The sequence below is a fragment of the Cavia porcellus genome, unplaced genomic scaffold (genome assembly GCF_034190915.1).
Source record: "Cavia porcellus strain 051 isolate PalLab524CR breed Dunkin Hartley unplaced genomic scaffold, mCavPor4.1 scaffold_18, whole genome shotgun sequence".
In the NCBI taxonomy this organism is placed as follows: Eukaryota; Metazoa; Chordata; class Mammalia; order Rodentia; family Caviidae; genus Cavia; species Cavia porcellus.
The window spans coordinates 17819341-17843578 of NW_026947501.1; the positions used below are offsets into that span (position 1 = coordinate 17819341).

The 24238-nt window shown below is 36.1% G+C and overlaps 1 protein-coding gene across 10 annotated transcripts in view; it reads left to right on the plus strand.

Annotated features, from left to right (window-relative positions):
• Ehbp1 (EH domain binding protein 1) overlaps nucleotides 1–20676 on the plus strand; it is a 321489-nt gene extending 300813 nt beyond the window's left edge. For 9 of the 10 annotated variants that reach the window (XM_063229491.1, XM_063229492.1, XM_063229490.1 and 6 more), the window contains 4 exons: nucleotides 12649–12748; nucleotides 13787–13860; nucleotides 20103–20217; nucleotides 20420–20676. In XM_063229491.1, the coding sequence (XP_063085561.1) occupies nucleotides 12649–12748; nucleotides 13787–13860; nucleotides 20103–20217; nucleotides 20420–20510 (380 nt within the window). In that variant the 3' untranslated portion in view covers nucleotides 20511–20676. Of the gene's footprint in view, nucleotides 1–12648; nucleotides 12753–13786; nucleotides 13861–20102; nucleotides 20218–20419 lie in introns of those variants that run through there. The other variant, XM_063229499.1, reaches the window with a different exon arrangement.
• The last annotated feature ends 3562 nt before the right edge of the window (nucleotides 20677–24238 follow it).

Consider the following 24238-nt stretch of genomic DNA (forward strand, 5'->3'; position numbering starts at 1 on the left):
AAGCTAGTAAAATTGGGAGGTGACGTGAATTCACAGTACACAGAATAATGGGTCTCTCACTTGTGAACATCCCTTGCATGTTGACTGGTTGTAAACTGCTTCTCTATTCTTTACCCACCCCAAAGTTCTGCACCCCCAATCTCAGTTCAGTCTGAATTAAATAGCACCACTTGGTGGCCAAAGCTAAGAATTGTGTGAAGTACCAACATTTTCCTACACCCGCGTGCAGAAATCACACATTTAGTGATTTCTGAGCCGAATTTGACATACCTAGTCATGGCCATATCTATAGTGATTTTTATATTTATTTACTTTTTTGATACCAGGGTTTGAAACCAGGGCATTCACGCTGAACTACATCTGCAACCTTTTTTATTTTTTATTTTTTAATTTTGAGAGAGTTTTGCTAAGTTGTTAAATTGCTCAGGTTGGTCTCAAACTTGGAACCTTCCTGCCTCAGTCCCCAGAGTATTGGGATTTCAGGAATGTAACACTATGACCAGTTTCTGCCATGCTTTTGAATGATCTAGATTTGTAAGAAAAATTAAAGATGTAGGTCAGGGAAGACATTTAGGTTAATACTTTTTTAAACTTACAAACTGAGTTCTTATAAAAAGCTCTAAAATTCATAATAACTTCAGAAATACAATTTTTTAATTGAAAATTATGTCTCAGGTATAATTTTCTAGAAAAAATTATTAAAGTAATTATAAATGTTTCAGTTTTTCATGACAACTAAAGGAATCAAAACAATACTTTTTATGCTATTCATTTTAAGTCATCTGTTTATTTTCCTATTGTGCTTACTTTTTTTTTCCTATTTACTTTTTTGTTTTTGAGACAGGTTATCACTGCATAAACAAGTGATTACACTCACCTTGAACTTGCTTTGTGGCCCATTCTTTTTGCCTCAGCCTTCTGAGTTCTAAGAATACAGATATGTGCCACCATATCCAACTGCATTAGAGACAAGGTTTTGCAATGTTGTTTGAGCTAGCTTTGAACTCCTGGGCTCAAATGATTCTGCTGCCTCGGCGTCCCAAGTACCATAGGCATGTGTTACCATGCCCAGCTCATTCAAGTATTCTGTTGTATTTTGTGCAGTTCTGTTCTGCCCTATCCTATTATTTTTGCAGTTAGAGATTGAACTCAGGACCCCTGGAATGCTACATAAGCACTCTACCATTGAGCTGCACCTAAGCTCCTCAAGTGCTTACTTTAAATCAAAGTAAAGCATTTTTTAAAAGTGTATTAAACATTTAAGGATATTCAAAATTTTATATCATATTAAAAGGAATAATTTAACATACCCTGAGGATTAATCCTGACAAATCGGAAAATGGTTACTGGTAGGAATTTTAGAGATTCTGTCTGATTTTTACTAGTCATATATTAGGTTTTCTCTGAATTTTGACTGAAGAAACTGCTATTGGCAAGAGGATCTTTGGAATAGATGTAATTCAATATGAACAACTTTGTAAAAGGGAAAGTCTCATGGAGAGTTCCCATTTGAGTAGCTCCTCTAAGAAAAGAAGAATGAGTAATGGATAGTTGATAGACTTTGTGCATGGAAAGAAGTTGAAGTGATGGGTATATTTGTTTGGTTTTGGGACAGTCTCACTATGCAGTTCAGGCTGGCATTGAACTCACTATGAAGCTCAGGTTGGCCTTGAACTCATGGCAATCCTCTTGTTTCAACCTCCTGAATGCTGGGATTACAGATGTGTGTGGTTGGATGTATCTTGGTTGATTGATTCAGGAAAACAGGCTTGTAAAAGCATTAGAAATGCCATGCTCAGAGCTGGGAATCAATCTCAATTCTTAAAATCCATGAAATCCTGAAGTCAGTTCCCAGCATGAAAGGATAGAAGGGAGGGAGAGGACAGAGACTGGGAGGAGAGGAAGGAGGAAAAAAGAAAGGAGAGAGGGAAGAGGAGAGAAAGAGAAAGAGGGAATGAACAAATTGAACTTATACTTTAAGACTCGAACCATGTTATACATCGTATTCTGTAAGTAGGCCTTTCTGGGGCTTGCGCTGGCAGTCAGAAAAACTCTGAGACTCTTCCCAGAAGAAATCACCATATCTTACTCCATTAATCATCCTGGGAATCAATGGAGGATCCTAAAATTTGGATTTAAAAAAATGTGTGTGTGCAGGCTGTGATGATAGCTATTAAGGTGAAATGCAGCTGGATGGATGCCTGTGGTGCTTTCGTGTTTCACTAATGTTGCAGGTCTAGGATCAGAGTTCTGATCATGGGTTCAGAAGATAGCAGTACACAGTGTGGCATGTAGTGGGGATCTCCTTCCAAGAGTGGTAGCCATTGTTGATTCCCTATGGTCTTGTTTGGAGGTCCTGTATTGTTTCCATTGTTTTGTTGAGTTGGATTTTATTCTCTTTTGTTGATGTTAAATCTGATGGCAGGAATGGCTATTTCAAAGACAGCAGGGTAATTATGGTAGTAATTTTGGATTTACTCTTGGCTTGATTTGAAATCCTTTATTATATTCATTGTTTTGTTTTTATTGTTTCTATTGTATTCTGTTCTGTTTGATTTTTACTATGTCCGAAGTTATCTGCAGCTATTTTGAAGACATCTAAAGGCATTATGGCCACTTGTTTTTGATTTTGTAATGAAGTCCTATATCTCTTACACTAATTTGTTTTGATTGGTTTTATTCTGTTCTATCCTTTTTAAAAAAATGTGTATGGAAAGCGAAGGAGAGAATAATAAGTAACACCATTATGTTATCATATTTCTCTAGGCCAAGGATTATTCTAAGTGCTTTACATAGATACTCATTTCATCCTTGTAAAAGTCTACAAATTAGTACTGTTCTCTCCATTTTACAGATGAGGAAACTAACGTTGGGGAGAATAAATAACTTACCCAAGTTCATATTACTCTTAAAGGCCAGACCTAGATCTCAAATGTACCCTGGTAATTCAATGCCAGAACTTGCTTGAACTTTTTCATTGAGTGCACAGTCCCTGTCCCTGAATGGACTCAAAAGTTCCCCCAATAGTAGATCTATCCCTAGAATTGCCTGTCTCTGAAAGGTGTCATATACCAACTTACAATTCAAGTATAATATGGATACCTTAGCAGAGGAAAAAAGGCTGACTTGCTTTGTAAAGTATACTCTGAGGCCATTGGTAAGATCCAGTTGTCAACATGGGAAGAGTAACCAAAATCTCTCTGTGAACCTGTGATAGATGAACTAAATGAACAGGATGGGTATTTTCTTGTGAATCTGAAATAGTTTTTGTTTGGGTTTTGTTGTTGTTATTATTTTATTTTATAGTACTAGGTATTAGACACAGGACTTTATGTATGCTAGGCAAGTACTATACCACTGAGCTATACCCCCTGGCTCAGAGAGCTACCAACACACACACATCCCAGTGCTAAGGATCAAACCTGGGATTTTGTGCCTTAAGCCAAGGATTCTACCTCTGAGCTAAACACTCAAACCTCCCAGAGATAGTTTTGCTGTTGTTTTGGGTTTTTGGGACAGTCTTACTATGTAGTTCAGACTAGCCTTGAGCTCATCATTTATGTAACCAAGAGTATCTAGGAAGTTACGATCTTCTTGCCTTAGCCTCCTGAGTGCTACATTACAGATTTGTGCCACACCTGGGTTCTAGAGATAGTTGTAAGGGAGTTGTTTATTTTTGATGGCACTTCAAAAGTTTTGTTAAGGTTGGTCTGAATTCTGAAGAGGTAGTTCTGGTAAGACTTATTGCCTGTGAATCACCAAATGAATGGCGAAGAGTAGTAGTTCAAAAGACTGCTAGGATTTGAAGCTTAGGAAAGCTAGCTAGCTAAATGAGCACCATCATTTCCATCCTATAAGAAAGATATTATTGGTTGCCAGTGGCCTGATGAGGGAAATATATTGACTCTTTTCATAAGATAAAGGTATTTAAGAAGGTAGATAGGAAGATACTATGTCAAGTGAAATAAACCAGACACACACACAAAAAAAGTTCTGAACAATCTCACCAATGTGTGTCCTCCAAAAAGATTAAATTCAGTGAAGTAGAGAGTAGAATGGTGATTACCAGGGGTTGGGTGGGCAAAGGGAAAAGGAGCGAGGAGATGTTGATCAAAAGATACACAATTTCAGTTAGGTAGAAGGAATAAGTCCCAGAGACTTACTATATTATTATTGATTATAATCAATAAAAGATACTCTCTTTTTGTGTGTCTGTGTATGGTGCTGGAGATACCCAGGGCCTTGTACATGCAAAGCAAGAGCTCTGCCACTGAGCTACATCCCCAGTCCAATAAAATGTACTCTTAAAAATGGCTAAAAATAGATTTTATGTTATCTCGCCACAGAAAAGTATATGAGTAATCCATGTTAATTAACTAGGTTGAGATACACACACACACACACACACACACACACACACACACACACACATATATATATATACCATAAGATGCATCTTCCAAAACAATGTATTGCTTTTATTTTTTCAATTAGAAAATAAGTACATTTTCACCAACCCTTGGCAACTTAGCAAGATCCTGTCTCAAAAGAAAAAAAATTCTTCAGAAGAAAAATTAAAAAGGGCTGGAAATATAGTTCAATGTGAAGGCCTTGGGTGTAATCCTCAGTGCCACAATAAACAAAGGAAACATATTCCAGTATTACCTGGTTGTCTGAAGCCAGGCATCAAAGCGGGTGTATGATAGAAGAGAAACTGTGCAAGTTGTCGCGTTGGGTGTTAAACTCATTTCTTACTGGAAATCAGAGACTATGCAGAGGCTCTTCTAATACGACTTTTTCTTTTTTCCTTTGAGGGCAGGATGTTGCAGTAATGGGATTGAACTCAGGGTCTTCACACTGAGCTACATCCTCCAACTGTTTTGTTTTGTTTTGCTATGTTTTTTGGAGAGAGGATCTTTGTGTCCCTCTGGCCTCAGCCTCTCCCAGGTTGTTGGTTTCATAGGCAGGTACCACCACAGCAAATTTAATGTGATTGTTTTTAAACATTCACACTTTATAACACTGACGGGTGCTCCCAAGAATAGTTTGCTGACCGCTTCATTTGAGAAGCTTTTTATTAAAAGGAACATGTTTGTAGCATACCTGAATTTGTCCTTCTGTATTTTAAAAATTATATAAATTCAATTTTCTATACTTTCAACAGTCCTATCTCATTTCTCCCTTGCATTTTACTAAGTCAGCCGTTCCACCTACAATGACAATTTCATAAGCTGATTTTAAATGTATTGTGATTTTAATATTAAGATCTCTTCTTGTGGGGATGGGGATTTAGCTCAGCGGCATAAGCACCTGCCTTGCAAGCAGGCGGTCGTGAGTTCGATCCCCAGTACCAATAAAAAAGAAAAAAGATCTTTTCTTGGAAAAATTTCACTTTTCCAGTGAAACTTTCTCCTTTATAAATATTTGACTTTCCTCATTGAAAGCTTTCTTTTCAGTTTGTACTCCAAAACGTCGTACCTATTTTGATAACAGTTATGCTTTTAGATGTATTCTATTAGTCCATAATTTTATCTTAAAATTTTCCTCATCTTTTGATATTCAACAGCATCCAGTTATCTACTTTTTTCTTAAGTTTGTGAAACTCGCTGAAAATAACTAAACTTCTTATCTGGAGCACAGCCACATGGATGTATTGCCACAGCTATGACTTTCTTTTTTATTTATTTTTTGTCTTTTTCCTTTTTATTCGGTACCGGGGATCGAACTCACGACTGCCTGCTTTCATGGCAGGCGCTTATGCTGCTGAGCTAAACCCCCAGCCCCGACTTTCTTTTTTATACAGCAGTGACACTGCTGATCCAGTATGGCATGCACTATTTTTCCAGCTGATGTTTTTATACTGATTCACCCATATTTTTTACCTTTCTGCTATGACTAATGACATACGCAGTAACTATACACTCGATTAACAAATATTTAAAATATTTTTAAAATTCTTTGTTTGTTTGTTTATTTTTTGAGACAGGATCTTGCTGTGTAGTTCAGGCTGGCCTTAAGCTCACCATGTAGCCCAGGAAGCCTTGAACTCATGGTGATCCTCCTACCCCAGCCTCCCAAATTCTGGGGCTACAGACACACGCCACCACACTGAGAAGTTTACTGATTTTTTTTGAAGTATTCACACTGTTATCTGGTCTAGTCTTTACTCCTGAGCTCAAGCAATCTTTCTGTTCCAGCCTCCCAAGCAGCTGGAACTATAGGTGTGTACCACCTCACTGAGCTTGGTTCATAATATAATTTGGATATAGATCATAAAAAACAGTTACCCATTGTTTAATTATGTGTCTAGACTATGAGCCTTTTTGAGAGCAAGGAGCATATCTGAGTTATCTTTGTATCTGCAGTTCCTGATTTGGTGCTAATCACACTATTATTCTCTCCTCCTCCTCACTCATGATAGCTTACATTACATGGATTTTCTCTATAATAGCTATATAAAGTAAGTAAAATGATTAGCCTTACAGAGATGGAGAAATAAGGCTTAGAAAGGCTGGGGGTGTAGCTGAAGGTAGGGTGCTTACCTAGCATATGCTCGGTCCTACATTTGATTCCTAGTACCACCAAAAAAGAAAAGAAACTAAGGGTTAAAGATAATTAGTCTAAGATAAGAGGGTTCAGTTTTTAAAAATTAAGCAAAGGCCATGTCAAATGCAGGTTCAGCATTCATTTTTTTGTATCATATTCACAAACTATATGCCATAGAAACTATAGACAGTATATAATTATACTTTGTGTTTGGCATCTACCAGAATTTATAGTTTCAGCCATACAAGTATCGCAGAATTAATGTAAGTAAACATTCGTAATGGTACTCTTTAATTTATATCTTGATTTTAAAGCTTATTTTTGAGTCAGGTGTTTTTTGATAAAATATTCAAATTATAGGTTGGGATCCAAGGGCATTATCATATGTGCCCAAAGGACCTAAAAAAAAGGTGAACTCTACTCTCCCAGTGAGATATCCCCCCAGAAATTTTTACCTACTTGGTTATATAAAAGTTTATGTCTCTCTCTTATAATAATTTAGGTTTATAAACATGTATTTAAAATCATATATCTTAAAATAGAAGTTTTCTCCATTCTTTTCAAAAATAACTTTTTGAGGGTGCTAGGAATTGAACCCAGGACTTCATGTACTAGAAAACAAAACAAAACACAAAAACAAATATAAATAATTAAAGAAACAAGTAAATATAATTTTTTTAAAAAATAGAATTTTATCAGGTAAAAATTTTTGCATGATGATTACTTCAGTGCTTTTATTAGTACCTTAATTTTATGCTTAGTTTATTACTTTTTGAGAACTCTAACACTGACCTTTGACATTAAAAAAAAAAGTATTCAGACCTCATCAACGAATTTGTACAAAAAGACTGGCATTAATTCCTAATCTATGTAAATAGCTTCTGGGTCGGGCCTGAGAGGTCCTAGAGATTGAGCCCAGGGGTGCTTTACCACTGAGCTACAGCCCTATCCCCTTTCATTTTTTATTTTGAGATAGGATCTCAATTAAGTTGTCCAAGTGGGATTTGAACTTGAGATTTTTCTGTCTCAGCCTCCCAAAGGGAGGGATTACAGGCATGTGCCACCATGCCCAGTTTAGCTTTTTTTTACTGTATAAATTTATTTCTGAAGAACTTCAGTGAACTTGTCTGTGCCTGCTTCTATAAGTACACACATAGAAGTGTGTCTAAAGTTATCTGTAGAGACCTGTGACCCATTCTTTTTTTTCCAACTGAGTAAATAAAAAGTATATTTGTTCTGAGACAGTGTATTAATTTTTATTTTACTTCAATGAAAGGAGAAAGGATTTTCCCCAGTTTATATTCTTGCTATTATAACAAACATACTGAGCAAATAGTTTTAAGACAGTTGCTGCTTAAACATCAAGGATATGAGATTATTCTTTTATGTTGATTGCATTCTGAGGGTATTCTGTGAGCAGAAACATTTTTTTACATATTAAAATTTATTTTCATAATGAGGTTCTATTTTCCAAGTTTTTAAACATTTTCTAAAGCTGGGATGCTAGAGTCCTATAATAATATTGGTTTTAGAGTTAATGGCTCCATGGCCCTGTCTTTCTCATCCATTAAACATGTTTCTTCAGTACATGTTAATTGGACACTATCATTCATTCTTCTAGTATAATATGTAAACTATCATTATGTTCTGTGATCACCATCAGAATAATTTGTAATGGCAGCATTTTGTTTTTAATGTTTGATCTCGCTTTACTATGTTGTGTCCTTCAAGGGCAGTGTACTGGATCATTTTTTAGCCATCCCCCATTGTTGGACTATACCAAGATTTCATCATTCTTCACTGTTTTCATAGTAGAAAAACTAATTTGTATACACATACAACAGCAGGCAATATCGATACATTTTTATTATTTCCCATTGAATTCAGCTATTTGGCTAAAATTATTGTTTCTAGTTTTGGATTTAAGTAAGAAGTTACTATCTGAAATATGCCTTTCTAAATAGATGATTTTATAGTGAAAGATTAATTAGGAAAAGTTAACTTAGAAGACAGTTTGTTTTTGTTCAGTGCTGGGGATTGAACCTATGGGCTTGCACATCATAGGTAAGCCCTCTATCACAAGCTACATCCTCGGCAAAAGAGAATTTTGAAATATGATTTGGAGCTAAGAGTACTGCTCAGTGGCAGTGTTCTTGCTCAGCATGCGTAAAGCTCTGAGTTTAATCCCCAGCAGCACAATAACATACAATTTATAATTTCAAGTTTTTGACATCACTTTTAATCATTTTAAAACCCTAATTCTGAAAAAAAAATGAAAACTACATGTGGATTCTCAGATGACTGAGTGAATTTCTGAAAGAAATCATATCTTTTTTTTTAGACAAGATGGAATATAAAAATGCTTTAGTTAACTAACATTAAGTATATCACATCTAGTGCTGTGCATTACATATTGCTTTCTAATAAGGGATTTCTCATAACTGGAGGAAGAACGATTTAAAGTCACATTTACAAATAGTTATTTTTTTGCTTTATCATTATCCATGAATATTTAATAATTTTATAACATTCCAGTTATAATAATTGATTAAAAGAAAAAACTGGCATTATGATATCAGAAAAGATAATATATTCCTTGGAGACAAAATTCAGAAGACTAAGAAAACAAACTAAACAATACACACACACATATATATATCAGATTGTATTAATTATTAACATAAAACACTTAGGTAGCTTTTATGATGTCTTTGCTGGTAATATTTTTATAATAAACATCAGTGCTGTTTTAAAATACAGTGGAGCATCTTAGCTGTGCTTTCTAATTTTACTACCTATATACTTAGCTGTAGTATTTAGCCATATTTTATTTCAAAATAGTTTCTAATAGTGTATGTTTTACATTTTTCAGGTCATGAAATAAAAAATTAAATTTACAAAACTCAGTACTGAAAAAAATGTTGTCATAATTACACATTAAAAGATAATTTTGGAAGAGAGGTAGTTAACCAGGTGAGGTTAAACAAGATTAAATGATTTATGGCCATTTTATACTATAATGACAGTCTTCATTTTAAGCTACAATGTAAAGTGCTTTATTCTGAGATTAGGTATTGTGGCAGAAGCTAAAACTGCCCTTTTTTATAACAGTGCCAGAATACAACCTCTTTTTCTTTTCGTGCTAACAAGACTGCTTTACCACCACAACCCACTCTAAGTAATTAAATCAATCCTTTGTACTTACCGTATTCTCCTCTAGTGACGGTACTAGATCTGATTATATGCTTCATGCATATTCAAAGTACCGCACTGACAGCTCTTTAATGAGCTCTTACTTAATCAGTATGAACAATGTTCATCTTGTTCTTTTTTTCCTCATGCATTAGAGCTAGGAACAGTTGGGAAAAATGAAACATCCAGCATTCATTTGAAAAATATATTGTACTTTGAAAAGTGTCTAAGCTGAGGAAGTTGCATTCTGCCCTTTAAAAGTCTGATGGACAAATTGGATTACTAGTATTGGATTAAATAACAAATGGTTAGAGGAGAAATGAGAAAAGCTCACTGTGATCACAGGCTTTAATATTTTTTGTTACTTATAAAGCTAAAGAGGCCTTTAACCAGTTATTAAAGTCAGGATTAATTTGTAATGGTTCAACTTGCTGACTTTTAAAAGCTTTTAAATTTAAAAAATTTTAAAGCCATAAAAACAAAAGTATAGTGATGTGTTAGAAGAAACTTTAATTTTTTTACTACTGGACTTAAGTTTTCCATCATTGTATACTACCTCAGATAAGGATTTAGTGATGGTGATTTATGGGTTTTTTCATTTAATTTAAATCTGTGTAATAACATATAATGTGTCTTTGAATATTCATTACTAGGGTTATATTCATTTGAAACATGAGTCTCTTTTGTTAGTCATTTCCTAACAATTAGGGGAAGAATCTTTGCTATTTACCTAGAAATCATAGGCATGTTAAACTGAAAATAACACAGTACCACATCAATATTGTTATACTCAAGGAAGCAGTGTTCCATTGAAGAAAATGATGCTAATTTAAGAGTAGGCTGGCTGTTTCTAGTATTGCCTGAAAGCATCAATTATAGGTTAAGTTAAACTCAAAACAAAGTTTTAATATGTCTGTATTTTTAGAAGCCACTTGGGTTATGAATACAAGAATTAGGCCTTTAATCAGTAAATAAAATATCATAAAATCTATACCTATTAATATTGCACACATGTGTCATTTCACTGATCAAAAAAGCTTTCACCAGGGTACAATTGGCCTTTTTCCAAATTGCAAGCTTTTTCTCAGCTTTTTCTTTTTACTCTTTCTTCTTTTGTTGCTACCCAGGGATTTGTGCCTATCGCAGCCTGTATCACATGACCAGTGTCAAGACATCACATGGTCCAAAGTGAATACAAAACCAGCTACCCTAAAGGAGAGATTAAAAATACTGTAAAACAATAAAGACTTTTGTTCAGACTCTAAAAGAATCTATCCTGAGTGGGTTTCGTACTTTTCAGTTTTAACAATGCTTAATGCAGGCACATATCCTCACTGTTCTCCCTAACAAATAAGTAACTGATATCTGCTTTATAAGAATACTTTGAAATCCATGTTTAATCATTTGCACACAGATCAGCTTTTCATTTTTAAAATTCCCTAAAATTCCTTTGAATTTGTATTAATATGGAAATTAATTAATTATGGTATGCCTGTAGTTTATGCAAGCATTATAAAGAATGAAGTAGATATATATGGATAGCATGACAAAAAAATCATAAGTCAATATGTAATATGATCTCTTTGATGTTAATGAAAAGAAACTTGTATATGTCTTAAAATTATACATGTGTTCAATATATATAGCTCTATGAGGTTTGGAAGGAGGTATACTAAACCATGATAATATCTACTTCTGGAAAGGGTAAGGTTGGTGAAAGAGGATTTGATTTTTAACTTAGTTTTGCTTCTTCTTAAAACAGACCCATAAACTTAAAATGAACTATCTCACTTAAAAAATTAAATATCCCAACTAAGATTAATTCCACAATTTTATTATATTTTTATTAGATATTTAAATTTGATCCTATGAGTGCCATACAGAAGTTAGATTGACAATATTAAACAATGACTTGCCAAGCAATAAATCAATCATGGGTGAAATTCGGGGGGGGAGTCAAGGATTTGTAAATTTAACCAGCTATAATTTGAAGGGAAAAGAAAGAAAAATGTGAGGAAAATTAATATTTTTCTTGTCATAATGTGACCTACTTCTGATCTGTATTATAATTCTGTATTATAATATCCTGTATTATAATTCTTAATATACTAGCCTTTATAGATGACTGTTTGAGTACGTGGAGGTTTAGTGAATTTTAAATACCTCCTGTATGCAGTCAGTAACTTTGCAATCCAAAATGTTAAATCATCCCTTTAAGCAAATATATTTGGAACTTTATTTCCATTGTAATGTGGGACTTTTTTTTTTTTTTTCAGAACTTTGTAGGTACTTTTTGTAGTCCCACATTCCCAGTGCATTCAATAATTTGTAAGTGGTTTATCCCATGAAGGATGATGAGTTCTAGAATAGTATATAAGCACATATATATCTCCAGTTTACTTTTGGGAAGGAAAACAACAACAAAAATTTAAGTTATTATAAGCAGAAGCTCTCATAAAAACCTCTGGACTTCTCTGATCCTTCTGCTAGTTTTATGATTCTCAATGATTTTTAAATTTTTTTAAAAATTGCAACCCTCTGTCAGCACTGAAAGTTTCTCATTGAAACATAATAGCAAGACAGCCTCTGGGGAGGATTTAAAAGGTGGAGTGTTTTGTTTATGGTACTTAGTGTTAATATGATCTATAGGTATGTTGGGGGGGCTAAGATATGCATGCTGAATAATGTAAGCATTAGAAGATTGGCTTATGAGTTCCTTAAATACTGAGTTCTTTTTCAAGTCTTGGATTTTAATCTTAGGTTACTGTAAGTAGTTAGTCACATAGTATTGTTGTAAGCCATTTAATATATAGTACTACAGTAACTAAAACATTTTTATGTTAAAATAACTTGTACTAAACTATTATTTTGTTTGTTATATATCATATTATATCTCTTCCTGAACCATAGGAAGGAACACAGAAGAAGAAGAAGCTATGATGCAAGAATGGTTTATGTTAGTTAATAAGAAAAATGCCTTAATAAGGAGAATGAACCAACTCTCTCTTCTGTAAGTACTCATCGCTATGCTTGTTTTTCCTACAACACTGATAAATCTTAGGCTTTTTATAATTGCTTTCTTATAACAATTTTCATCTGAACAATTAAGAATTATAAATGGAGTGATAGATATTGAAAAAAGTCTTATGATACAAAAAATAATTATAAACAATTTTAGTGTTTAAGAAGTAAATTACTGATGCAAAAAAGGAGATTTACTTTATATAAATTGTTAACAGAAAATGCTTTAGAAAAATAAAGTATGTTGGAAAACAAATTCTAAGTTAAATAACAACAATATTTATACGGACAATAACTCTTTATAAGCATTGATTAGCTACAGATGCTAATCCAAGCTTTGGGCTAAGAAATTAATTACTTAAACCGAAATGATCCTTTCTGATCACAAGAATTAAAGTAAAATAGAGACCAGACCAAATGAAAACATAGTATTTAGCATTTAATTCCCTATAGTACTTAATGCTTGTTCTTTTCTGCTTACTAGCAACGTTCTTATAGTATGCCACCTAGTGTGGGAATGGGAGGACATGCATGTTTTATTTTGGTGAAAAAACTCTAATTTTATAATTTTTACCATGCCTGAACTTGATAAGAGAGTTGTAATAAAGCACAAAATTTAACCAATTGAAAATCTTTATTGCTATAGCACTGGCATACTTTTCGTGTTGGTTGTATTCTTTTCACATGGAGTTTTGTGTAAGAGTCTTTATAAAATGAACCATGAAAAATATTTTAGAAAATAGCTTTATACCTGTCACTTACAGCAAGAATAATTAAAGAGTGGGGCTACTTATCCTCAAATTAAAATATACTTTTGTGCCATTCAGAATTAAAGGGAAAAAATATTAGTGCTTAGTAAATACTCAGCTGAGGAATGTTTTAGGTTTGTATATCATTTGTTTAGAGTGGCTTAAAGTTAAAGAGAAAAGTCAGTTATGAGTTGTAAAATCGATGTAACCTAAAGGTTCTTTTAAGTGTTTAATGATTTAGTAATTAGCATATTGATGAACTTTTGCAACTTGCCTAGGGAAAAAGAACATGATTTAGAAAGACGGTATGAGCTGCTGAACCGGGAATTGCGAGCAATGCTAGCCATTGAAGGTAAGAAATGCTATAGTGGGGTGAGGTATGTGAGGTGTCACTTGTCAAAGAGATTTAAAGAGTGTAATACACATCTGGTTTTACAAGGTCTTGTCTACTGGGAACATACAAGAATTTCAAATAAATGTCTTAGAGGCAGAAAACAATATCCATATAAACCAAAGGATCCTAATTCTAATAATCATTATGTTTGCTAGTAAACACAAAATTGTTCTAACTTTTGATTTGGTAAGTCTAAATTTCCATAATATGTAAGGAGTTGATTAGTTTAATTATGCTTTACTTACATATACTTTAAAGTTGTTTCCATTGGAGAAATTTAGAAAAGATTTATCATTTTGATTTTTCACCATTAGATTCTAAATTTGGCCATAATGATTGATAACAGCAATAAAATATGTCACCACTGAGTATACTATAGTTTATAAGATTCCAATTGCTATTAAGTGAATATTCAGGCAAAGATTGATACAGAAATAAACACTTTGAAAATTTTTAATAAAGCTCTTAAATGAATTGCAAAGTAATTCTATACGTGATACATAATATCAGAAAACATTAGCTAGCTTAACTATAGCATTTACTATGTATAATTTTTAAAAATTCCTAGGTGTTTTGTAATATACTATTTCTCAGTTGAAAATGTCTAATAGTTCAAAGATTTTGCTTAAAAGCTAATCCTTTGGGCTCTGTAAAATGGATCTTTTGTCTAATCAATGCAAATTGATTTTCCTATTCTATATTGACCTCTTAACCCATTGACTGTCCATAGTAATTTTGTTCTTCACCTGATAAGCTACCTGATCCATAATAAGTCAATTCTAATTAGTTTCGAAACTAGAAATTTAAGTTTCTAAGGGAAAGCCAAGTGAAGTCATATATCCTTAAAATACTTTAATATAATATTGTTGTGGAATATGTGCCCTATTTATCTACATGCTATCTTATATGTTACAAAGTATAGAAGTTTTAATTATATCATCTAATAAATACTACTGACTATATTTGTATAAACCTCATTTAGAAACTTTTAAAAGCCTGTGTTTAGCTAATTTCCTTCAAATCACTATCCAAATATAGCAAATCATACTATTGATAGTGAGTATAAAATATGGCAAAATCATTTAAATTGTATGAAATCACTAAAAAAATGCACAAGTATACTAACAGTATTTTTCTTTGTATGATTTTTGTAGTCATGGTTTACTCTAAAAGAGACTGGAAAGCTACATAGTTGAAAAATAGATGTGGCAAATACTATTTATATAGGACATATGTATATGTAATATATGATGCATATATATGTAGTATGTATAAGATTCATTATACAGTATATTTTTATAGGTTCATTATACATTACACACAATATAAAGTAGTCTTTAAATTTTTTTACCCATCTTCTCCTGTATGGAAAGATAAACTGTCCCTAATACAATTTGATACAGTAAGTTGACTTTTAGGAGCAGATAACAGTTCTATTTCCAAAACCAGTATTATTCCCAAATATTCATCTTTAAATAAAGGACTTTACACATGTAAAAGATCCCAGGTACATTGGCAAGCCTATGCATGTATACAGACTTAAATGCTAACTTCTTATACATAAAGAAGAGTGGTAGATGGTCACGTTTTTGAACAGGGGGAAATGTTTTTTTCTTTTAAAAATGCTTTTAATGCTTTTTTTTACTCATTTGATTAAAATAGACTTTTTAAAAATTACATTGTCCATATGAGACTGTGCCTCCAGTTTCTCTGCCATTTTCATTGTAGTTGAGGGGGAAAAGAAACTTGAGAGGAAGAGCCTGTTGAATGCTAATAAAAACACTGTTCTTAGAGAAAGGCCTGTCCCACTGTCTGGGGCTGGATGTGGGACATGGAGAGCTGTCCTAGAGAGATGCTGATCCTGTGAAGATCAGCTCTGTGAAGACAGTATCCTCAGCGCCAGCCTTCGCATGGACACATACACAGTTCATTAGCTACTTGGAGTGTTAAAACACAACAGAAAAATAGACGAATAGGCAACACTAGTTGGTTTTCTTTTGCTTTCCTTTGTTTTTAAGCTCATTCCTCTTTCTCCATCTCTTCTGCTTAATAGCCATTAGACAGTGTTAGTAATAAATAAACTTTTCCAAGTAAATCTGCTGCTGAAACCATTCACCAGGAGAAAGGTATAGAATATTAATAGCTATAGCATATTGAGAGAAATATTAAGAACTTAGTTTGAAAGCAATAACAATTATAATAATAATCAATACATTTATTCTTAGCAGAACCCATAATCGTTTTGGCCTGGTTTTTGTACCCCTTTTTCTTCCTAAGGTGTTTTCATAGCAGGAGTTTCATTCCAGTGAACTAAATTGTAGGATCCCTCAAGCTGGCAAACACCATTTCGATACTTTTCCTCTATTTTTTCCCTCAGATTATTTAATGCTCCCTCAGGAAAGATAAATTCATTTCTGCACACATTGGGGTGGGCTTTTAAAAAGTGGTATGTTCATTTTCTGCACAAGAAATGGATCTTCTCTAGGATTTTGTACATCTTGATTTATTCTTGGCTTAGAGTTTGAAGTGGGTGCTCTTCTAAAGGGATTTATGCATAGGTTCACTATTTTTGTAGTTATGGTTTATATGATAAGCTTTTTATATTTAAAATCAATATGTAATCCTGTGGAGGAGCTTATCCCCTAAAACCCCATTTGTAAATCTATTTTAGCTTTGTTACACAGCACAGCCACAGTCTTCCATAGATTGATTAGGTACAGCGGTAGAATCCTATCAAATGGCCTGTTCTGATGATGATGCAAACTCTTTCAGGATTGCTAGTTGACTGGAACTAAAGATAAGACTTGACTGCAATCCCCCAACGTGTTCTTTACAAAACTCATGTTAATTTTCATCAAAGTGCCAGGCTTATTTATAGTAGCAAGGTTGAAGGTTTACTGTAAGAGCTTTAGGCCCTTTCTATTTAAGTGTTTATAGGTATTTCTTTTGCCTTCTTTCAGGGTAATTATCAACTTTAGCAAAGATAGTGAATCAAGGAATGAATAATTGGTCCTATATATGAAAAAAAGTTGTTTTCTTTTTTTAAATTAACAAGGAAGCTCTGCACAAATGGACATAAACAGAATCTCTTTATTTCAACACTTTGGCTCAAATGCAGCATCAAAACTTAATCCTATTTATTGTGAGAAGATATAGCTTTTATAGCAGAAGTACATGAGAATCTTTAAATTAATCAGAATCCACATTGTAGTCTCTCTAACCCAAAATCAGTGCAGCTAGCTGCTATAGCTAGTATGAGTGACCATTTCTTAAAATGCATAACAGGTAAACCATAAACTTACATGCATATTTTTTAAACAGGACATGTCGAAGTGACACTACTTAAGAGGGATTTTAAAAATTGAGACTCGATCATACAAGTGTTTTTATCAATTTTAAATCTAATATTAAATTTTTATTTTAAATGATTAAAATAGCTTACTTTCTTCAGTTAACTCTCAACTGTGTATAATGTGTATGTGTATATAATTGTACATATATCATAATTTATACCCACCATGAGAAAGCAAATACAATGTAAGAGTACAGTTTTGTAAATGTAGAAATCTATCCACTGCACATAGGTATTTGCTCTATAACTGACTAATATTTTATACCATATTAATGTAGTAGTTACAGATTTTATATGAAAATGTATATAAATTTATACTAGAAAATTTTAAATTCTCTTAAACTGTCTATAAAGTGATGAAAATTACATAAATATTGTTAATTGAAGAATGTTTTTATCCCACTAGAAAGTATCATTAGTGAGCTCAGAAAAAATTAGGATTTTAAAAATGATTCAGCACTTCAGGAGTTAAAAACATTTCTTTAATCCATATTATTAAAGTCATAATTTTTCCACAATTAAAGAAACCTTAGTTTTTAAATTACTTACTAAAGCCTTAAAAGTGACTACTCAAGTTTGGAGTCAGACAAAAAATGTAAAAATTTTAGTTTTTAAAGTTATGTGCCTGTTATTAAATATTATTTTTTTCTTTAGTCCTTTTTTAAGAAATTAGCTTAATTATAGTTTGGTCTATGGTAGAGAAAATTTATTTTCCAGTTCTAAAGCTGTTATCAAAATAGTTTAGAAGAGCTATAAGCCTTTAATCAGAATAGCTTACTAAAGTTAGAAATTGTGTAGTTTATTCATCAAAACTGATAATTTATTCACCATACAGTGTAGCTACAAATTCTTTATAAATTTAGTAGGTTTTTTTCTGAGTTAAAATTTGTACAACTTTAATTACCTGGAATTAGACTAAATGACCTAGAAGTTCTTTCCAGCCTGAAGAGCATTGATTTACCTGCTGTGTAGAATAAGACTGATTTAAGAACAAGAACCAGATTAGAAAATTTCTAACATTCCTGTCTTCAGTAGCATGTAAATCCAAAGAGTAAAACTGATAGATATGGGTTCTCTTCACTGTCACTTATTATTGAAATATTTATCTTCAAATTAACTTTTCCATAATGTTTCTTCTTTTCTGTGCTATAGAATGCTTCACTTTTTAAGTAAGATTGTAATAGTGATTAATTATTTAATGTATTTATTTTTGAGTTTTGTATCGAATGTGGATAATTAACATATGATGTCTCATATTTCATATATGTATTTATATGTTTGAATATATAATGGTGGTGATAAATTAGAATTATTCTTGCTTTTTATAGCTATTCTAACCTTTATTGCACGATGATGAATCTAATTTTTAATTTGTAAATATAAGATAGCATTCCCTCTGGCACCATTTGCTTTCATAAAGATGCTGAGCAGTTTGCTGTCTTGAATAAATTTTGCTTTGGAGGGGGTGGGAGGGGATTTGAACCAGCACATTCTTGTGTGGTTTGTGAAGATTCACATGGTAACCAGCGGTGTGCATTGTTAGGTTTATCTGAATAAGCACCAGCCATGTGAGTTTTAACATGATTGCCCAGGGCAATGGAGAGAGAAGAGAGAAATCCAAAAGGATTGCACTCCTCTCTGTTTTTTGGAAAGTGCATTTGTTGGGGGGAGGGAACTGCAAGAGTCAGTAGCCAGGAGTTCTTTTTCTTTTTCCTTTTTTTCTTCCTTTCTTTCGTTTCTTTTTTTTTTTTTTTTTTTTTTTTTAAGCTGGTGTCCTGTTTCCCTCTAGGTCCTCATTTGTTCTGCTATCTGCCTCATCATCTACTTCTTCTTTTCATTGTTTACCTTCCTAATGAGGGAGGCGGGGTAGGCTAGGGGTTGATTGACAGCTACAAGCCCTTACAGTCTGGCCAGAGAGCAGTTGGCTTTGGTTTCAAAAGTGTTTTAAATGTTCGATTTGGTCCTGTTTTTATTAAATGAAACTGCTGCTCATCTTAAGGAAATTATTAGGTCAGCGAAGATTAGGAAATATATTAGTAGCGCCTAAAATCTTCATAAAAACAACCCCCACTCGTGGAAAAAGCACTGCCCATTGGATTTTCCAACCTCAAACATGAGGTTTCAAAAAGAAATACGTAATTTTTTTTCCTTTGCAAAAAGTGCTTTAATTTGAAACCACCCAGCAAACGTCTCCAAAAGAAAACTGGCTGTGATGCGATCGAGAGCTGCAGTGTAATATTGCAGAGCAAATTTATTTTTTACTTCAAAGAAAAATGCTAATTAGCCGATTCACTACTTTTAAAGTTATTGTGAAGCATATGGCGCCCAGTGTGAGATACATCCAACTGCTAAAATAGAGCGAAGAGGAAATTAGCGAAGAATGGGCTGTTTGGGGTGAGAGTGGGGGTGGGGGAGGAGGGTAGGTTCTCTGGCAGATTCTCTAGTCCTTTCTAAATGATTTTATCGCCATCTCTGTTTCCCGCCTCCTCATTTACCCACACCCCCCTTCCCAACCGTTGGGCCAACCTCTTCGGGCCTGCAGTTCCCCTCCCCCACTTTGCTGGATTCAGGTGTGTATCTCTTGCTGGCCATCAGCTCACACCTGGTCTCTAGCAGGTTCCAACCCTGCAGCACCCATCTCCATCTGCAGGAAATATTTAAAAAATAAGCTTCTAAGGGTAAAGCCTTCATCACGGTGGCCAAATGCCTCAGAAAGCACGAACTAGGAGATCCATTAACATGGTTTGCTGAGAGATGTAAGAAAACTAAAAAAGGCGGGAAGGGGAGGGGGCGGGGGCGAAGCATACCGAGGCCCTGCCGAGGGTAACTAGCCTCTTGTGCTCTGCAGACTGGCAGAAGACGGAGGCCCAGAAGCGACGTGAGCAGCTCCTGCTAGATGAGCTGGTGGCCCTGGTAAACAAGCGCGACGCGCTCGTCAGGGACCTGGATGCACAGGAGAAGCAGTGAGTGGGCTCTGGGGTTAGGGTTCAGGTGTGGCCACAAGGCCAAGAAGTTTGTGGAAAGTTCAATGCAGAGGTCTCCAAAGGGCCAGGGCAGCTTCCCGCTGACCTGGTGCTCTGCATTCCCGCTGAAGACCCAAATGTGGGAAAAGCTTACTGTGCCCTCTGGGAAGAAAAATAATTTTGTTTCCTGTTTGACATCCAGGGCTGAAGAAGAAGATGAGCATTTGGAGCGAACTCTGGAGCAAAACAAAGGCAAGATGGCCAAGAAAGAGGAGAAATGTGTTCTTCAGTAGCATCAGACCGGAATCTTCCCCCTACATTTTAAGTCTTGAGTCCCTAGACCAGAAACAGACTCTTTCAATTTAAAACTTCTAACATTTATTCGGCTGAATTCTACTTCTGTGCCACCACAACCCCTTTTCCCTCCCACCTTTCCAGATAATATACAAAACTCCAAAATAGCTTTAAGGATTTTTTAATGAGTTAATCATTTTTTGAAATCATGTGAAATAGATTTGCACAAATACCTTGTGAGTGATTGGTATTGGAGGTTTTCAAGAAACTTTTAAAAAAATCACTTCCTACATTTTGTCTCAGATGGGAGGAAAATTTCAAACATTTTTGTTGTTGTTCTTGTTGTTCTTGTTGTTGTTGTTGGTAATAGCATAATGACAGTGGGAAGGGGCAACAAAGGGATAAGAAAAATGTTATGAATGATTTTTTCCAGTCCTGCCATATGTAACACTCTGTTACCTAAATCATAGTTAGATCATATTCAACCTGCTTACTAAACTGTGTTCTATTTACCAGTGGGATTTTCTGCAGTTGTTTTGCATTTCATTGTAAGGATACTAGACTTCTCTGTGTTCCTTAAAGTATGACACTTTAAGGTAGCCTGAGACAGGTCTTATGGCTTGAAGGTGAGCTGCGAGGATGAGACTAATTGACCTGCAGCAGTTTACAAAAACAGTTTTATCATTTGAGAATGCGCCATCTTTTTCTCTGGATAATTATTTATTACATCTTGCTTAGTTCCTATATTTTGATGGGTCTCAACATTGGCTCAAGAATGCTGTTAATATTTATTCTCTATTGATAAGTGTGTCTTGCCACTATGAGTAAATCTCCCAATTAATATTTTCTTCTTTAGCATAGCACTGTCATTTTTTTTGTGAAAATGGTTGTCTGTTTATTTATTACAATACTGAGTCATATATAAATTTTCAATAAAAGAAACTTTCTTACCTTAAACACTGTTGTTGTTTTTCTTGCAATGAAAACTTGAACAGAAGTTTGTGTATCCGTAAGACTTTGCTTTTGAAAATGATCTTCTAGAAGGAAGGGCAGGGTACTGAACCACACTTGGAGCAGAATAAGTGTACAGGATCCCAAAGGAGCCCTACTAACACACACATGCAAATTAAAAGTAATTAGTCATATTCTTAAAGAGTATAAACTATTATCTTCTTTGAAAAGGGTCATCTCTGTTAAGATTTGAGAAAACGGGTGATTCCACACCACTGGGGGAAAAATACTCTTACGAATTTTTCACATTAATACTGTGAATTGTCATAGTTTTGCAGTTTGCAGTTCTCCTGTAGAGAACTATGTTTCCTGATAGCTAGCAAATCTGGGTATTGAAGTGAAAGGAAGAGGGTGTTTGGGAAAGGTGAGTTGGGGGAGGAGTGTGTGCAGGTATGCAAGAAGAGGAAAGGGAGAATTTTTAACAAGAATTTCTAGGCCCCGGATAAAACTGGCTGTTCTACAGCCGTGCCATCACTCCTCTACCGGGGTGTCCAAACAAAGAAAGCTCGTTCAACAAGTCCGGAAACTTGGAGAAAACACCAGCTTTTACACTTCAGCCTAGATCGATCTGTCTTTCTGTCTCTTTCTCTCTCTCTCACACATACACACACACACACACATTTCGTTCGAAAAGTTTACCGTACTTCTAATTGTCAGTCCTTCAAAGTGACAAAATTTTGCCACAGAATATCTTCATGACAGGAAAATAATTTTAAGTTACTAAAAACTTACAGGAACTAAATAGAATCATCTATTTGCCCTCTTTATTCGGGCGAGAGAACAGAAAGCTCGCTGGTGCTCTGGGGGAAACTCAGAACCTGCGTAACTCCTGGGAAAGCGGCAGAGGAAGTCGGCCGCCTGAGCTGCCCGGGCTTCAGCGAGCCGCGGTACCCGCACCTTTTGTAAACTGGATTCGGGGAACCTTCTTAGGGGCCTCGCGGAAAGGCGGCTTCCCTCTGCCCCCGATGTCGCTCACGACCCTTCAAGTCCCAGATTTACTAGGGTGGTTGGGGCCGCTACGCGGCCCTCACCTTGCCCCTCCTGCTTCAGTTCCCAGACTCCAGGATTCTCACTTAGGCTCCTCCGCGGCGCCCGAACGCCCCTCAGCGGCGGTGGAGCGCGGGGTCCCGGAACTGGCCAGGTCAGGCCCGCGGCGAGCGCGCTCTTACTTCCCTGCGAGGCGCCCAGGGGCTGGCTCTTTGGGCGCCAAAGAACCCACAGCGCCAAAGGATTGGAAACTGGAAAGCCTTCGTTGTGGGACCGAACACTCTAGGTCTGGGGGTCGCCGAGGTGCTGGAGCGTTGGTGAACTGGCTTAGGCGCAGTCCACGGGCCAGTGCAGAACTTTCGCCCCTGGCTAAAACCTCCAGGCTCTGGATTCAAACCCACGGCCCTGTCTCAGGTGTCCTGCGGGGAGTCCGGCCTCGCCTGGAGGTCACCTGGATGCTGGATCCGAGTCTCAATGTCCAGGTCCTTTGCCCCTTCCTGGTCCGTGAGCCTTCAACTAGGAGGCTTCCCCCTCGTCCAGCGCGGTCCTCACTTTCCCTCCCCGCACCGCTGAGGTTTGTGGAACTGCCGCCGCTTCTGGCCGTCTCTCCCACCTGGGCTTTTGCCTGGGGTCGGCCGCCTCAATCCTCTGCGCTGCATTCAAGAAACTTTCATCTCAGTCTCTCCCTCTGCATTCACCTCCCTCTTCCCTCTCATCTCTCTTGTCTTAATCTTGGGTTTTTATGAGCTGAGCATTAAGAAAATTCGCTCAAAATTTGGGATTAGATAAATACTCTCATGGCTGGGGGTGGGGGGAGTCCGTGCTACTTGATACCTCCCGACTTCCCCGAGACTGGAGGCAGCATCTGGAACCAAGAGCGTCGGACTCCCTCGCGGCGGGCCTTGGGGACAGCGCAGGCACATTCCAGTGCTCGCGGAGCCCCACCTCATCTTGCTGGACCCTGGATGGGTTCTGTGGCAGCCAGAAAACAACCTGAAGGAGGCAGGAGTGAAAGATTGTAGGATCCGCCCGGGACGCGGCTCTGGCACGGGACGGCCCACACGGGCTCACAGCGCGCAGGCCGGGGCTCTGGCAGCGCCAACTTAAGGACACGGACCATGCCAGCGGGTGCCCCAGGACGTCTACATACTCTTCCCCTGAAACTAGTGCGACCCAGTTCGCGCCCTTTCCCGGAACTGGGGGCGGGAGGGTATTTCGTTTCCTTTTTAAACTTCAGCACCATCTACGTGGCTCTAAGCCACGGGCGGCTGACCGTCGGCCTTGAGGGCTACTCCTGGCGGGGGCCTTGGCGAACCTAAGGTGTGTCCCCGCCTGGGCCAGAGCTGCGCTCTGCGCTCTCTCCTTTCCTCTTAAGCGTTCACGTTTGCTTGCTCTCTCTCTCTCTCTCTCTCTCTCTCTCTCTCTCTCTCTCTCTCTCTCTCTCTCTCTTTTCCTCTAGTTCTTTTATTCTGCTTTCTCTTTCTCTCTCGTTTGTGAATGGGCCGCGGTGTCTTTGTTCTAGAGAGAAGCCCCCGTGTCGCTGACTTTTGTGAACCACAGAAGGATCTTGTAAAACCTCCTTTTCTCCCTCGTAGTCCCCCACTCTCACCCCTCCTTCCCTGCCCCTTTGATTAGATGTTCCCTTGTCGTCCAAAAAAAAAAAAAAATGTAATTTCGTTGGTCTGGCGGCCACTTTCTTTGAACATTAGCTCGCTTTCAGCTCCAACTT